This window comes from Stenella coeruleoalba (genome assembly GCF_951394435.1).
Source record: "Stenella coeruleoalba genome assembly, chromosome: 2".
Lineage (NCBI taxonomy): Eukaryota > Metazoa > Chordata > Mammalia > Artiodactyla > Delphinidae > Stenella > Stenella coeruleoalba.
Genome location: NC_137147.1, coordinates 134,823,974 through 134,841,922, shown reverse-complemented (window position 1 = coordinate 134,841,922; position 17,949 = coordinate 134,823,974). Strand labels below are relative to the sequence as shown.

General features: G+C 38.6%; 1 protein-coding gene across 4 annotated transcripts in view; it reads left to right on the top strand.

Annotated features, from left to right (window-relative positions):
* NEO1 (neogenin 1) overlaps positions 1-17,949 on the top strand; it is a 240,018-nt gene that overhangs the window by 180,326 nt on the left and 41,743 nt on the right. For all 4 annotated transcript variants that reach the window (XM_079907492.1, XM_079907491.1, XM_079907493.1 and 1 more), the window contains 5 exons: positions 2,785-2,939; positions 7,282-7,430; positions 7,807-7,945; positions 14,738-14,787; positions 15,750-15,897. In XM_079907492.1, the coding sequence (XP_079763618.1) occupies positions 2,785-2,939; positions 7,282-7,430; positions 7,807-7,945; positions 14,738-14,787; positions 15,750-15,897 (641 nt within the window). The remainder of the gene's footprint in view (positions 1-2,784; positions 2,940-7,281; positions 7,431-7,806; positions 7,946-14,737; positions 14,788-15,749; positions 15,898-17,949) is intronic.

The following is a 17,949-nucleotide window of genomic DNA, read 5'->3' as shown; positions in this document are numbered from 1 at the left end:
GACAAAGCCTTACATATCTGTTAGTCTAGTCCGGGAGCTGGCAAACTATAGACCCTGGGCCAAATCAAACTTGTTATTTTTATGGCCCAAGAGCTAAGAATAGTTTTTACATTTTCAAACGGTTACATTTTAATAGGTTATACAAGTAACTACAGTTGACCCTTGAACGACATGGGTTTGAACTGCACGCATCCACTTATATGTGGATTTTTCTGTACTATGGTACAGTACTACATGATCCACAATTGGTTGAATTCCCAGATTCAGAACTGTGGATAGGGAGGACCAACTAAAGTTATACTTGGATTTTTAACTGTGGAGATGGTTGGTAATATTTTTCATTTGGCATCTTGGCCTGTAGATATTTACTATCAAGCCCTTTAAGAAAAAGTTCACCACCCTGGGCTCGTTCTTTCATTTAATACATAAAGAAACTGAAGCCCAGAAAGAATTGGTGACTTTCCCACGATCCCCTAGCAAGCTAGTAGTATTGCCAGAACTAGAATTGGAGCTCCTAACTTCTGGCCCAGCACTGTCTTAGTATAAAGTGTATCTTTTTCTTTCTCTTTTGACTTTTAGCTAAGACATTCTAACCTAAGACCCATCATAACCTAACACATTTATGAGAATTGTCCTTCATAACTCACCCTGGATCTTTCCTGAAGTCAAAAGTTTTTTTCTAGACAGACACTTGGTTCTGGGACCTCAGACCAATCTACTGTTAGAAGCCTTTTCAGGTGCTAGATGTTTTATCTTAGGGAATCATACCTACTACTGATTTTTTCTTATTGTAATGCTTCTGTAGAAATTTGTTCTAGGTATTTTCCCCTTTTACATAGAAACAAACAAAAAGATAAACGTGATATCATTAGTATATCATTTACACATCAAAAGGCAAATTTCCATTCATTCATTCAGTACACATTTGCGATGGTACTTCTGTGTGTGAGCCTTCTGCTATTGCTTCTGTGGTATGTGAACATGAATGAACACTTTCACTTTTATTTAAAATAAGATAGTGCCCCCCTCCCCCCACCGGCTGTCTTTCTGAGAGAGAACTTGTTTAAAGTTTCATGTACAGTGAGCGAAACAGACTATTCTGTGCTCTGGCATGGAGCTGTTAGTTTAATGAAATGTCAAATACCATACTTCCTTTTAGACGGCATTTGTGATTGGATCAAGTGTCAGAAACCTCACAGCATAAGAAATCAGTTGATACTCTCCTTCTAAATCTTGTGATTTAGAGGTTTAGCTGAAGAGAAAATAATATCTATAGATATCCCAAGTGTCTCTGAGCAATAACTTTTATTACCATAATATTCTTTTCCAATGGACCTAACTGACTGTAGACAGACAACCTTTATAAATACGTTGTGGGTGGGTACTGTTTGTTTGTTTTAATTAAAATAACATAGTTTAAAGAACTATAGAAAACTATTGAAAAACGCTCACATCTCCGAAATGCAAATGTTCACACACAGTCAGACAAATTGGCATATGGTCATGTAGAACTAAACAAATCTTAATCAGTAGCTTCAGGGAAAATTATCAGTATTTTAAAGTAAGAATTTAATTCAACAGATTATTAGGTAATTTTAAATAATTTCTTCCACAGAGTAGTTTTGGGCCCTTTTATTGCTCTCTCAAGATAGACACAGATCTTTCCTCACATGATCAGTAATTCTTAAAGACCAGCTATTTGTCTAAAGCAATTATTTTCCTTTACAATATTTGTTGAAAGCAAATATAATCTGGTTTTTGTTATAGTGAGTACAGTATACTGAGCATAATTATGGGCCCAAGTGTGGACACAGAGACCCCCAAAATAGAGCCTGGAGGCCACCTTTTTTAAGAACCTAACTGATAAGTGTTTTTGTGTTTTCATCTCATAACACTAGACTACTGGCCATTTGTACTGTTTGTGATAAGATTTGTTAAACGTTTCAAATCAGTTTGAAAATCATTCAAGAAGATTTTTTGTTTTAAGAAATAAATTATAAAAATCAGAGGCATGGGCTTCCCTGGTGGCGCAGTGGTTGGGGGTCTGCCTGCCGATGCAGGGGACACGGGTTCGTGCCCCGGTCCGGGAGGATCCCACATGCCGCGGAGCGGCTGGGCCCGTGAGCCATGGCCGCTGGGCCTGCGCGTCCGGAGCCTGTGCTCCGCGGCGGGAGAGGCCACAGCAGTGAGAGGCCCGCGTACCGCAAAATAAAATAATAATAATAAAATAAAATCAGAGTCATGATTAGCTTATTTTATAGACTGGATTCATTTAAATTGTTAATGTTTTGTTCTCAGCTTTGAAAGTGATAATCTCTAATTTTCTTTTTATTGAGAGTCTGTTATCCAGAAGATACACAGCATTCTTTGATACTGTATGAAAATTGGGTCATACCTATAATCACCTTCTATATGTCTCCCTGAGGATAACCCCTTAAAATTCAGTGATTCCTAGAGCGTACAGAATTGGTGACCAGCTGCCCCATTTGAGATGGCACCAAGAAGATTCTTTGTGTCTTTTCTGAAAGGAAGTTGTGATTATAGCCAGCAATATCAGTAATGTTTAAGCAAGAACACCAGCGATTTATCAGACATGTATGACATTGCTCTTTGCCAGCGTCCACATTCTGTGCACTGTTCCGCCCCCAAAGGTTTCCTTCTTTGAGAGTTAATTTGACTTAGATTTATTAAGATTTTGATGTCATATGGTATCTATAGGCATTACAATGAAAATGAAACTGCACATTCTGGAAATTTTCCTAATCGATCCCTCTTTCTCCAAAGGGAACGTGTTGAAAATACCAGTCGCCCCGGAGAAATGCAGGTAACCATCCAAAACCTAATGCCAGCGACTGTGTACATCTTTAGAGTTATGGCTCAAAATAAACATGGCTCCGGAGAGAGTTCAGCTCCACTACGAGTAGAAACACAGCCTGAGGGTAAGTCTCCCACCTCTCTGTCAGCCCCACCTGTAGGGAGACCTGTATGAAGGGCTATCTTATATATAGCCTGGCATACCATAGGAGTGCAGAAGATAACAGTTCCTCACCTTCAAGGTCCTTACAAAATAGTTTCGGGAGATCAAATTAATTCACATCAAGCAGTAGCAAATAGTGTAAGACAATATAATTCTGCTGATAGACACCCAAATTTCACTGATCCGTTAAGACCTAGCTCAGATGCCTTCCTAGATCCTTCCCTCTGATCTTATCTAATATTGTATCTCAGCAGTCCTAAGATACATTATCATTTTCTTCCTTGAATTATGGTTATGAATATATCTCATTAATTTTATGGCAAAGACAGAGTCTTGTCTATCCTTTTATTTCCCACCATATCTAATGCAGTGCCTCACACAGGAAGTAGGTATTTAATCATTGTTCAACGGGATTGCCCTGATCTTTATACATACCACACTCTTTGGAATCTCTTCAGGGCTTTACTTTGGACCTGCTGTCTTTTGTGCTAAATAATGTTACTTCCAGTTACATTTCTTAAGATTTTCTCCAACTGAAATGAGTGTCAAGTTGATTTATCTTATAAATGTCTTCTATGTCTTAAATTTTGGTTTTAAACTATAGGCCAGAAATGACAAGCAGTCAAATCAGAATTAATGCTTATCTCATGAGGCTTTCTTCTACACTTTTACCTTTTAACATGAGCCACTGTTTTTCCTTGGAGCCTTCTCCAGATTTCTTTTACTGTTAACTGCACTAGTGTTTCTGTATTAACAAACTTGCAGTAATAAAATTTTACTTCAGCTAGGGAGCATGGGAGATAAATTCATGAAAGCTACTGACCAGGGAACTAAACATATTAAATGAATTTACCGCTGAAACTATGGAAATAATTCAAGGACTCTGCCTGATGGGTAGAATAAGTAAAGTCGAAAAGCTGTGGAACTTCACTTTCTAATGCTGCAGCAAATCATTTACCTGTCAAACAGTTATTGAGGACCTCCTCTACCAGGCACTGCAAAAACTATAAGAGATGCGGAGGATGGACAAGATAGGAATTCTCCCCTTAAAGAATGAGCAGTCAATATAGGAGGCCATTGATCATTCCAGTAATAGAGCTTAAAGATCAGGAATCAAACCCAAGCAACAACAAGAGGGCCAACAGAGAGCGGGGTGGTGGTGGGGGGGCGCGTTGATTTAAGGAAAGAATGTGTTCTTGCTGCAGGGAAAGGATGTTGAATTTCATGGTTACTGTGTTCACATGAGAGCAGGAGCAATCTATTAGATTTCAAACTCAAGCCACGAAGCAAAACTCAATTTCCTTCATTAACTCTCACATACAGGCGTCATTCATGAGAGATAATGGGATACAGAACAAGGAAGAGTTACTGTAAAAGTTAGGTATATCAAGTCAGGTTCCTAGAAAAAGATGAGACCTGAGGTTGGCCTTAAAGCATTTGGCTTAGAGCAAGCATTCTTGGGGAAGGACACTGCTTGACCCCACCCCAAAATAGGACAAACAGTGCACGTGCAAGGTGAGTCATGATGAAAGTAAAGGAAAAGACCACTGAATTTGATTCAGTTCCAGGGTTCAATCCTGGGGCCATGAACTTTCTGAAGATACATGAAAATATTTGTGTGTCTGTACATGTTCACATTTTCCTTGGGAAAGAGCCTGTGGTTTTCATTATCATTTCAGAACTTACAAGTCAAACTATTGAGAACCACTGGACTAGAAGGGCCATTGTCAAGTTAGAGATGAAAGAAGAGATTTATTGAGTGCCTGTCATGTGCCAGGCACCATTCTAGGCAGCAAGATGTAAAGACGAGTAAGACTTGACTTCTGTTCACAAGGAGCTTACAGTTTGGTACCAGCGCCAGACAAGTAAACGGGCAATAATGTGATGTACAGTCATCACAAGGAAAGTAGGCAGCACAATCATTTATTCAAGGAATTCGATTAAACGAAAGTAGCTAAATAAGAATATAGATGGAAGGGCCAGCAGATTCTGGTGTAAGTATTTTAGGGGTAGAGAGTGACTATAACATGTTTTGGCAAAAGAGGAGTTAGTGGAGAGAGATTTGCATTTTATCTGGAGGTATTCAGCTTGGGGGCAGGTGGGAGGGGCCGTAAGTGTGGGAGTCAGCCCTGGGAAAATAGTTTACATTTTTAGCTTTTCAAACCAACTTAAATTTTTTTCCATTTTTTAATGCCACTGTACAGATGAAATGGAAGAATTTACTAGCTCCTATTTTAGGATCATCTTTGCCTACATTTAGCCAATGAATATACTGAAAGTGATTTCAAGGGAATTTGTTCTGTTCTCCTTCCCTTTTAAAAAGTTAGGGGAAAGTTTTCCATAGCAGCAGAAGTGTGACGATTCCCACCTGTCAGGCTGCACAAAATATGCTCTTAAGAGAATAACATGATTCATGCCTAAATAAAGCAAACAACTGCCAGAAAACCATATTCAGGTTTCTCTGCTTTGGTAGGAAAACGAATCTTCACCTGTCATGCTGTTATTTAAGCAAGCCAGCTTGTTTTACATTTTGTTTGTTTTTTCCCCTTTCCTTAAATCTAATGGATGTCTGTTACAGAAGCAGTGGCACCAGAGAAATGGTTTTCAGATAGAGAGTATCCACCAAAGTGTAGATATAGGTACCTGCCAGGATTTGTGTATAAACTGGGACTGGAACCTGTCAGTCAGACAAAAAGAATATAGTAAAAAAGGATGTGAGCTGTTGTAGGATTTAGAGCTGGGCAGACAATCAGTCAGCCAATTGTGGGATCTTCCAGTCACATCATCCCACAGAGGGTGTTGTCATAATCCCCTAACTGGTTTTCCTGAGTCCACGTTTTAGAACGAGGAAGTGCTCAGCTCCTAGCTCCACTACCCGCCAACTTTTCCATCTTTGGGGAATGGTTCTTAACCTCTCAGCCTCATCCGTAAGTAGGGATGATAACAGTATCCGTCTCATTTGGGTTAGTGCACAGATTAAATAAGATGTAATTTAAATAAATGTAAAGCACTTAATGCTGGCCTGATTGCAAGCATTCAATAAATGGTGGCTATTTTTTAAATTATTATTTATCTAGTCTTGTGCCATTATTGTTTTTCTTCCATGCATGTGTTCACATGTTCTTTTTAAATGCAGATCTGATCGTGTCATGTTCCTGCTCATAATTTTTCAGTAATTACCTAACACCTGCAAGAAATAATCCAAACTCATAGCAGGGCCTTAGAGGTTCTCCTTTATCTGGCTCTTGTCATCCTTCGCAGCATTCTGTCTCCCATATCCATTCTTTGTTTCAACCTGAACCACATGACACAGTCTTCTTACCTGTTATGTCCAAATTGATTGGATCAGTTTCCCTCTTGGTGTCTGAGAAAACTACTCATTCTTCCTGCTCCCCAGAAGTCCTCACCAATCCTTCCCTTTCCTAACCACCCCCACCCAAAGCAGAATTGTGTGCTCTCTTCTTTCAGTTTTCATTACAGACGTTACCTAATCTATCAGCACTTAGGATCTTCTTTGTAACTATATGTCTGACTTCCCTCTAGACTGGGAGTTCTTTGTGGGCTGGGACTCTGTCCATCATTCATTGTATCCCCAGAGCCTGGTAAAAGAAGGCTCTCTTTTTGTGATGTTTGCTTTTATGTGCTGCAGTCCCACTGCAAAACTAGGATTTTATAAACCACAAGAAGAATTCTGCACTGTTCACTTTTTTCTTTGAATAAATTTGAGATACATCACAGATGATTTTTGGTTTTTCAGTCATAAAGACGGAAATCACTTAATTATATATTATCCTGAAACCACTTCAGTCAGATCACTTGTTTTCGTAGTTTTTATTGTTTTAAAAACATAGCCAGGGCTTCCCTGGTGGTGCAGTGGTTAAGAATCCGCCTGCCAACACAGGGGACATAGGTTCGAGCCCTGGTCCGGGAAGATCCCACATGCCGCGGAGCAACTAAGCCCGTGGGCCAGAACTACTGAGCCTGCACTCTAGAGCCTGCAAGCCACAACTACTGAGCCCACATGCCACAACTACTGAAGCCCACGTGCCTAGAGCCCATGCTCTTCAACAAGAGAAGCCACCTCAGTGAGAAGCCCATGCACCGCAATAAAGAGTAGTCCCTGCTCGCTGCAACTAGAGAAGACCCACGTGCAGCAACGAAGACCCAACACAGCCAAAAATAAACAAATTAATTAATTAATTAAATTAAAAAAAAAACCATAGTGTGCCATTATTGCTGAGAATGGTCTTGAGGGATGCAGTAAATTTTATTTATGTCCTACTGTCTTGAAATTTTCTTTCTAGTTCAGCTCCCTGGCCCAGCACCTAACATCCGAGCGTATGCAACTTCACCTACTTCCATTACTGTCACCTGGGAAACACCATTGTCTGGAAATGGGGAAATACAGAATTACAAACTGTACTACATGGAAAAAGGAACTGATAAAGAACAGGTATAATAGGAAGCCATTTTTTAATGCATTGATTGGAATAGTAGAGTTGAAATATATTTCCAAAACTCAATACCTGCTTGTCTAGAAATCTGAGGAAAAAAATACGTATAAGAAATGAAAAGTTGATAGATTCTATTTCTTGGTACAAAGGTTTATTCTGTAGTTTTTGCCAGCAAGGGTTCCTAAACATCAAGGAGTATTTCTCAGCAAACTGCAGTGCTTATGATTAATTTGCTTTAACTGTTAAATAATATTCTGTAAAAGGGACAAAAATCTGCATTATGTCAAATATAGAATTTGTATAGTTAATTCTTTATTTTGCAGCATTTCTTTTGGCTTGAGTTGTGTATATATAAATTGTTTTATTTTATTCAAGGATGTTGATGTTTCAAGTCACTCCCACACCATTAACGGGTTGAAAAAATATACAGAGTATAGTTTCCGAGTGGTGGCCTACAATAAACATGGTCCTGGAGTCTCCACACAAGATGTTGCTGTTCGAACATTTTCAGATGGTGAGTCTTTCTTCCTCTGGAACAAAATACCATGCTTGGGGGGCGCTGGTGGCATAGTAGCAAGATCATGGGCTTTGATGTCAAGGAGATTTGACATCTGAACTGGTTCAGATACCAGTTCTAGTAGTGTGACTTCGGTCAAGTCACTTCACATGTCTGAACATGTTTCCTTATATGTGAAATTTATAATACCAACTTCATTGGGTTGCTGTAAAGATCCAGTGAGAGAGCATAGAACATGTAGTGCCTGGTACTGAATAGTTTCTCTGTATTTTTATTTTTACTAGATGCTTTTGTATAAGTAAATATTATTGCTTGTTCATAGCACAGACCATCCCAGGGCTGTTGGAAGGCTGGGCTTGCTCTACTTAGTAATCATATTTGCCTGCCAAATAGGTCTTTTTTTTTTTTTAACATCTTTATTGGAGTATAATTGCTTTACAATGGTGTGTTAGTTTCTGCTGTATAACAAAGTGAATCAGCTATACATATACATACATCCCCATATCTCCTCCCTTTTGCATCTCCCTCCCACCCTCCCTATCCCACCCCTCTAGGTGGACACAAAGCACCAAGCTGATCTCCCTGTGCTATGCAGCTGCTTCCCACTAGCTACCTGTTTTGCATTTGGTAGTGTGTATATGTCCCTGCCACTCTCACCTCATCCCAGCTTACGCTTCCCCCCCACCATGTCCTCAAGTGCATTCTCTATGTCTGCGTCTTTATTCCTGTCCTAACCCTAGGTTCTTCAGAACCTTTTTTTTTTTTAAGATTCCATATATATGTGTTAGCATACGGTATTTGTTTTCCTCCTTCTGACTTACTTCACTCTGTATGACAGTCTCTAGGTCCATCCACCTCACTACAAATAACTCAATTTCGTTTCTTTTTATGGCTGAGTAATATTCCATTGTATATATGTGCCACATCTTCTTTATCCATTCATCAGTCGATGGACACTTAGGTTGGTTCCATGTCCTAGATATTGTAAATAGAGCTGCAGTGAACATTGTGGTGCATGACTCTTTTTGAATTATGGTTTTCTCAGGGTATATGCCCAGTAGTGGGATTGCTGGGTCATATGGTAGTTCTATTTTTAGTTTTTTAAGGAACCTCCATACTGTTCTCCATAGTGGCTGTATCAATTTACATTCCCACCAACAGTGCAAGAGGGTTCCCTTTTCTCTACACCCTCTCCAGCATTAATTGTTTGTAGATTTTTTGATGATGGCCATTCTGACTGGTGTGAGGTGATACTCATTGTAATTTTGATTTGCATTTCTCTGATGATTAGTGATGTTGAACATCCTTTCATGTGTTTGTTGGCAATCTGTATATCTTCTTTGGACAAATGTCTATTTAGGTCTTCTGCCCATTTTTGGATTGGGTTGTTTATTTTTTTGATATTGAGCTGCATGAGCTGCTTGTCAATTTTGGAAATTAATCCTTTGTCAGTTGCTTCATTTGCAAATATTTTCTCCCATTCTGAGGGTTGTCTTTTCGTCTTTTTATGGTTTCCTTTGCTGTGCAACAGCTGTAAAGTTTCATTAGGTCCCATTTGTTTATTTTTGTTTTTATTTCCATTTCTCTAGAAGATGAGTCAAAAAGGATCTTGCTGTGATTTATGTCATAGAGTGTTCTGCCTATGTTTTCCTCTAAGAGTTTGATAGTGTCTGGCCTTACATTTAGGTTTTTAATCCATTTGGAGTTTATTTTTGTGTATGGTGTTAGGGAGTGTTCTAATTTCATTCTTTTACATGTACCTGTCCAGTTTTCCCAGCACGACTTATTGAAGAGGCTGTCTTTTCTCCATTGTATATTCTTGCCTCCTTTGTCAAAGATAAGGTGACCATATGTGAGTGGGTTTATCTCTGGGCTTTCTATCTTGTTCCACTGATCTATATTTCTGTTTTTGTGCCAATACCATAGTGTCTTGATTACTGTAGCTTTGTAGTATATAGTCTGAAGTCAGGGAGGCTGATTCCTTGAGCTCCGTTTTTCTTTCTCAAGATTGCTTTGACTATTCGGGGTCTTTTGTGTTTCCATGCAAATTGTGAAATTGTTTGTTCTAGTTCTGTGAAAAATGGCATTGGTAGTTTGATAGGGATTGCATTGAATCTGTAGATTGCTTTGGGTAGTATAGTCATTTTTACAGTGTTGATTCTTCCAATCCAAGAACATGGTTTATCTCTCCATATATTTGTATCATCTTTAATTTCTTTCATCAGTGTCTTATAGTTTTCTGCATACATGTCAGTTGTCTCCTTAGGTAGGTTTATTCCTAGGTGTTTTATTTTTTTTGTTGCAGTGGTAAATGGGAGTGTTTCCTTAGTTTCTCTTTCAGATTTTTCATCATTAGTGTATAGGAATGCAAGAGATTTCTGTGCATTAATTTTGTATCCTGTAACTTTACCAAATTCATTAATTAGCTCTAGTAGTTTTCTGGTGGCATTTTTAGGATTCTCTGTGTATAGTATCATGTCATCTGCAAACAGTGACAGCTTTACTTCTTCTTTTCCAATGTGGATTCCTTCTGTTTCTTTTTCTTCTCTGATTGCTGTGGCTAAAGAGAAACCGTGTCTTTTTAGCAAGCCTTGTCTTTTTCCTGATCTTAGTGGATGTGGTTTCAGTTTTTCACCATTGAGAATGCCGTTGGCTGTGGGTTTGTCATATATGGCTATTATTATGTTGAGGTAAGTTCCCTCTCTGCCTACTTTCTGGAGAGTTTTTATCATAAATGGGTGTTGAATTTTGTCGAAAGCTTTTTCTGCATCTATTGAGATGATCATATGGTTTTTCTCCTTCAATTTGTTAATGTGGTTTATCACACTGATTGATTTGAGTATATTGAAGAATCCTTGCTTTTCTGGGACAAACCCCACTTGGTCATAGTGTATGATCCATTTAATGTGCTGTTGGATTCTGTTTGCTAGTGTTTTGTTGAGGATTTTTGCATCTATGTTCATCAGTGATATTTGCCTGTAGTTTTCTTTTTTGTGACATCTCTGTCTGGTTTTGGTATTAGGGTGATGGTGGCCTTATAGAATGAGTTTGAGAGTGTTCCTCCCCCTGCTATATTTTGGAAGAGTTTGAGAAGGATAGGTGTTAGCTCTTCTCTAAATGTCTGTTAGAATTCGCCTGTGAAGCCATCTGGTCCTGGGCTTTTGTTTGTTGGAAGATTTTTAGTCACAGTCTTAATTTCAGTGCTTGTGACTGGTCTGTTTATGTTTTCTATTTCTTCCTGGTTCAGTCTCGGAAGGTTGTGCTTTTCTAAGAATTTGTCCATCTCTTCCAGGTTGTCCATTTTATTGGCATATAGTTGCTTGAAGTAATCTCTCATGATCCTTTGTATTTCTGCAGTGTCAGAAATACAGTCAGTTGTTACTTCTCCTTTTTCATTTCTAATTCTGTTGGTTTGAGTCTTCTCCCTTTCTTTCTTGATGAGTGTGGCTAATGGTTTATCAATTTTGTTTATCTTCTCAAAGAACCAGCTTTTAGTTTTATTGATCTTTGCTATTGTTTCCTTCATTTCTTTTTCAGTTATTTCTGATCTGATCTTATGTTTTCTTTCCTTCTAACTTTGGGGTTTTTTTGTTCTTTCTCTAATTGCTTTAGGTGTAAGTTTAGGTTGTTTGAGATGTTTCTGGTTTCTTGAGGTAGGATTGTATTGCTATAAACTTCCCTCTTAGACCTGCTTTTGCTGCATCCCATAGGTTTTGGGTCGTTGTGTTTTCATTGTCATTTGTTTCTAGGTATTTTTTGATTTCCTCTGATTTTTTTCAGTGATCTCTTGGATATTTAGTAGTGTATTATTTAGCCTCCATGTGTTTGTATTTTTTACAGGTTTTTTTTCCTGTAATTGATGTCTAGTCTCATAGCATTTTGGTCGGAAAAGATACTTGATACGATTTCAATTTTCTTAAATTTACCAAGGCTTGATTTGTGACCCAAGATATGATCTATCCTGGAGAATGTTCCATGAGCACTTGAGAAGAAAGTGTATTCTGTTGTTTTGGAATGGAATGTCCTATAAATATCAAGTCCTTCTTGTTTAATGGATCATTTAAAGGTTGTGTTTCCTTATATTTTTCGTTTTGGATGACCTGTCCATTGGTGAAAGTGGGGTGTTAAAGTCCCCTACTATGAATGTGTTACTGTCGATTTCCCCTTTTATGGCTGTTAGCATTTGCCTTATGTATTGAGGTGCTCCTATGTTGGGTGCATACAAATAGGTCTTTTAAATTCCTCAGGATTTTGTGACAGTTTATTTCTCACCTGTGACTGAATATTTGCTTATACCTATGACCCTAAAGCAGTCGTTTTCAAAGTACAGCCTGCCAACAAGATTGAGTTGGTCAAGACCAGCATTTTTAAAAAATGTTTTTAAAGTAGAACAGAAAATAGCAGTTTATTGCACTTAGCGTACGTATTATGTCCTGAAACTCAGCTAAATCCAAGTGTTAACAAAAATGTCTTTTTCTTAAAAATGTGTGTAGCCCTTATATATAAACAAGCGTGCCTTAGAAGCTATAGTTTGACTCCTTTAAGCCGGTAGTCAGACATCACATCACCAACAAAGGAGCAGACTGACATCATGTGATATGTTGCATCGAGAAAGATATAACTTCTCCTCTATGTTGTATCCCTGCCAAAAATGTTTAATTTAAATATGATCATGATGAAATAACTAGACATATTGAAATTGATGGACATTCTGCAAATAATTAAATAAACTGTCCTGAATTCTTAGAAAATACTAGTCTCATGAAAAAAACCAAAAAATGTAGGGGAATCGTTCTAGAATCTAGATTAAAGGAAAGTAAAGACACATGAAATAAAATAAAACATGTGTGATCTTTGATTCTGGGAGTTGAAACAGCTAAAAAGGACACTCTTGGTACAATTACTTAATGTTAGGTTGGTATAGTATCAGTCACTATTAAATATTAGCTATGTTATTAGGTATATTAGGTAATATTTTTGTGTTGATTAGATTTTTAGTGTGATCACTGTATTATCATTTTGTTGGAGAATGTTTTTGTTCTTAGGAGATACATACTGTAGTATTTAGGAGTGAAGTATCATGACGACTGTAACTGTCTCTCAGCCATCCAGAAACAATATGTAGATAGATAAACATGTTTGTGTAAATATAATGAGAGAAATAAAGCAGATGTGGCAGAATATTAACAATTGGTGAATCCAGGAAAAGAATGCATGGTGTTCATTGTATTCTTCTTGTCACTCTTTGTACTTGCAATTTTTCAGGATAAAAAGTTGGGGAAAATAAATGCAAACTGTAGTTTGGTTAGCCAACTACATTACCCTGTTTTTTGAGGTAGGCTCTTAAATCTACCCATGAGCCACTTTTAACTGCATTAAGTGGCTTGGCATGCTGACTACAGTGCCTGTCACGGGAACTGAATGTGTCTCAGCATGGTGGTTAAGGGCAGCAGTTCGGAGTAAGATAAATCTTAGTTCCTATACCAGCTGAAACAAATACCTTGAGCAAGTTAACTCTCCTGAGCTGCATCTGTAGTTTTCTTATCTATAAAATGGGAATAATAATAGAAACTCCTTTGTAGGATTGTTTTAAGGATTAAGTAACTGTCATGTAGGAGCATGCAGCAGATCTTAGCTATGATGGTGGCAGTGGTGTTGATGATGAAGAAGAAGACAACAACAACAATTATGTTGGTGCCTTTGCAGCTAAGTCAGAGGTTCAGGGAGATGATCAGAACCATCCATGGACTTTTTTCAAAACACAGGTTCCTAAGTCCTTCTCCAGACCCTCTGTGCCTGAATCTCTTGGTTGAGGCCTGATGTACTTTGTTGTTAGCACAGGATTCAACAGCGAACAAGAAATAGTCTCTGTCCTCCAGAAGCCTGTAGCTCAGTGGGCACTTAGTTATACGCCTGGTCACCAAATGTCAGAGAATGGGAGGGAGAAATTTCCATGGATGGATTAGGAGAGAAAAGCCAAGGTTAGCATTTTGTGATGGAGAAGAAACTAATCAGGTTTACTTAAATTTTCTTTGCTTCCTATAATTACTACAGAAGACGACACTGGAGGGTGTATGGACCATAAACTTTGAGATACCCTTGTCTTATGTTCTAATATGTGAGAAGCTAAAGTTATACAGCTGTTTTTTAACCAACGGTCCCAAACTTCTCACATCTGAATGAGTGTTCCCTGCTACGTAGTTCCCTTGGGAAGCCAGATCGTTTCTTAACTGGACTGTCATTGCTTAAACATCTCTTTGCTCTACTTGGAAACTGCCTTTAAAACCAGTTTAGGACCCCACAAGAAATCCAAGCTCATTGGTTTGTGTACATCACATTTTGGACTCATAGTGATATTACCCAGTTGATTCACTTGCCATAGTCATTAGACTTGTTTCCAGAAAATGTATCCCAAGATAAGGATATGCTACTCCCAAGAATATTCAAAAGAATACGTTAAAGATTCAGAATGTATTTGGGGTCTAGAAAAGTTTACAGTCACTATCATATCCTTGAAATAAGTACCTGACTTCCCAAAGGTACAGCCTGACTTGGATATGGGTGCATATGTGAACGGGTCTCATTATTTTAAATGAATCAAATATGGCCCCACACCTTGTCCAGATACTTTCAACATGAGGGCACTGGCTGCTGGGTTAGACCTTCAGGTTGTATAGCAGTGTTTGAGATGTGCATTGTATAAAGTCCAGCCAAGAACAGTCACATGATGGGTGATGCCTGAGTGATTGAAATTTTTTTTCTTTTCTTTTTTTTTTTTCGCCTATGCAGTTCCCAGTGCTGCTCCTCAGAATCTGTCTTTAGAAGTAAGAAATTCAAAGGTAAAACTTCATATTGCTGTTGTTCATTTTCTATTTGCCTCAGGAGGGCAAATAGAGAGGGAGATTCTGCATCAAAACAATCATAATCAAGCAAAGAAATAAAGTAACATAGATATTACACTTGCCAGTTTAAAGCTGGGCTTAGAAGCCAACTCTGGTTGATTCTGTTCAACTTTACTGCCTTTCTGCTGTGCAAAAATTACTTTAGCCTTTCTTCAAGTACATTGCTATTATTATGTAAATCATGACATCCTAGATGTTAGCCATCCGGAACCTTGGTGACAGGTAGAAAGAAGTAAGTTGTTTATAATACCATAGCCTGTTTAGTACTGTGAGGTGAGCCCACTGTGAATCAAAGGCAGATGTCTGTCAGATGGTTGCATTGCTGAAGCTGTCCCTCCTGGTCAAGTTCACTGTGCACTGAAGGCCATGTGTGCCTCTCAGATGCCCAGAACCCCTACTGGGCTGCATAGACAACTGAGACAGTCAGTTCTTTCAAAAAGGACTATGGGACTCCTTTTCCTTTAAGAAACAGCCAGCTGTTGATTAACAGTCCCCTCTTTGAAAAGTTTTAGACAGAAATTGTCTAATTTCACTGTTGTTACAGTGGAAGTAGAAGAGAACCTTACACCTAACAGTAGTTTACTTCCTAATCCACATGCCTCTGACCTTACGTTTTCCTTCAAAAACTTTCCTGAGACTTTTGCCCTATGTCTTCATTCTGGCAAAATAAATCAAGTGCCCAGCGTATACTGCCCACAAATACAGTCTCCCCATTTGAGCTTTGATGGTTTTAAAATTAAACACTATTTTTGAGTGATTATTAAATAACTTAGTAAAACTCTGAACACTGTTGCTTTTATGGTTCCTTCTCTTACACACTGAATTCAGAGTAGTAATACATAAAACAGGACCAAGATTTGATATATTCGGTCTTTTCCCTGTAACCTTGTCTTTCCCAGAGTATTGTGATTCACTGGCAGCCACCTCCTCCAGCCACACAAAATGGGCAGATCACTGGCTACAGGGTTCGCTACCGAAAGGCCTCCCGAAAGAGCGATGTCACTGAGACTTTGGTGACTGGGACACAGCTGTCACAGCTGATTGAAGGTAAGCTGCTTTGCACATAGGCGAAAGCTAGGAGATGGTGTCTCTCTCAAACATTGAATTGTGCTAGTCTAATGACTGCTCTGGGCCGTTGACTTACACAAAGCAAAAATGGTTTAAAACAATTTGTAAGAGTTCAGTCTACTTCTGACTTGATAAAAATTAGTGGAAAACACTCTTACAGGTTCTGCCATCTCTGGTGAAATTGCATTTGAGTTTCATTGCCTTACTTGTGTTTTTCTGTGTTCTCCATGTTTTCTTTTTTGAATACACACACACACACACACACACACACATAACTCTTTTGTAATCTGAAAGAAAGGTAAAACAAAGCTATATAAGCAAAGAATCCACTCAGTCTAGTTGTTAGCAGAGGCCTACAAAATGACTTCTATAACGCTGACACCACTCAGGTATATGTGGCCTGAAGCAACATTTGTGAATAGCCACAGCCATGCAATAATCTTTCTTGCTTCTACAGACATGATAAAGTTCTAGAAAATTCTGTCAAGGATAGCTCTTTTGTATAGTTCTCCCTTTGTGTGAAACAGAGCAAGTGGCACACCTGATAAAAATGAACCTTAATCCGTATAATCTGAATAGGTATAGGTTTCTGAAAATTGGAGAGCCAGTGACAGTGAAAAACTGTACTCCAGTAAACCAGCAAGCTTTTCTCTGTACTCCTCACCTCATGGATGAGATTGACTTCTTTCAAAATAGGAGAAGGTGAATGTTTGTCTTCAAGGGTATCTTTCAGTCTTCTAGTTTCCTCTCATAACCCCACAGCTCTAAGCTGTAGCAGGTAAATATGGCTGTAGGGGTGTTGCTGAGAAGTCTCACCAAAGGAGCCTGACAGCAAAATTGGTCACGGATGTTCTTAAAAGTCAGTCTGATTTTACTCCAGACACAGATAAATAACATTTCCCAAAGATAAGGCTTTTATTTTGTATGTTTAATAGTAGATATTTATGGTATACCAGGCACTCTTCTTGTTTCTAATAAATAAAAGTAGATACAGTCCTTGCCCATGAGGAGACTATTCGTTTTCTCAGTGGAACATTTGATGTATAAGCAGAGTACCACTTTCATCATAAAAATAGCCTTTTCTTTATCAAGAAAATTCTTGCATTTTAAAATCATATTTAGATTCATTCATTTGTTTAATAGACTTTATTGAACTTTTATTAGCAGGTACTGGCACTGAGTATACAATGATGAGCAAAAGTGGAGATCATTGTTCTCCTGAAGCATTAACTTGAAGCTGATAAGTATTGGAGAACAGTATGGGTTCCCAAGATCCTGTACTGAACAACAAATTATAGGATTTTAAGTTTTAGACAGAAGTAATTGTTGTGTCTTCTTTTTGTACCACTTACAGCACTAAACACATTCTGCCGTGTCTTTATAATATGAATCGAGTGCCTTGGTTTTAGTCGATGAGCTCTCTAGGTTATCTTGAGGGAGAGGAGCTCAGCCTCTATACTCACGCGTCTCTCTCACTTGCACCTACTTATGTGCACTCTCTCTCTCACTTGCTCTCTCCCTCTCTTACATTCCAACTCCCCAGAGGCGAGGGAATGATAATCTGATTGGTTGAATTCTTCCAGGTCCTCAATTGAACCATGTTTGTTGTCTGTTAAAGTTACAAATGCTTGTGTAGCCCATTCTGGCACATCCTGTTCAGTGTGTGCAGGGAGGAGACAGAGAGGTAAACTGACTTGGCCCCAGCCGTTCTGCTTCTCCTCCTGTCTTGCTTCTTGCTTTCTTGTGGACAAACAGAATCAGGATGGGCCTGCAGAGGACAGAACCTCCCATCTCTCCTCTCACACCACGTGACAGGATTGATTAACTGAGCAAGGGCTCATCCTGCATCCTAGCCAACTTCTCTCTCAGTAGCTCTCTCTTTGGAGTTTCTGTACTATGTTGCTGGCCAAAGATGCTGTTATTTGAATATGGGGAAGTAGGATAATTTTTCATAACCCTTATAAGACCTATCACAATATCTAGAATCTAAGTGCTCTAAAAATGTATGCATGTGAACTGTACACTTAAAAA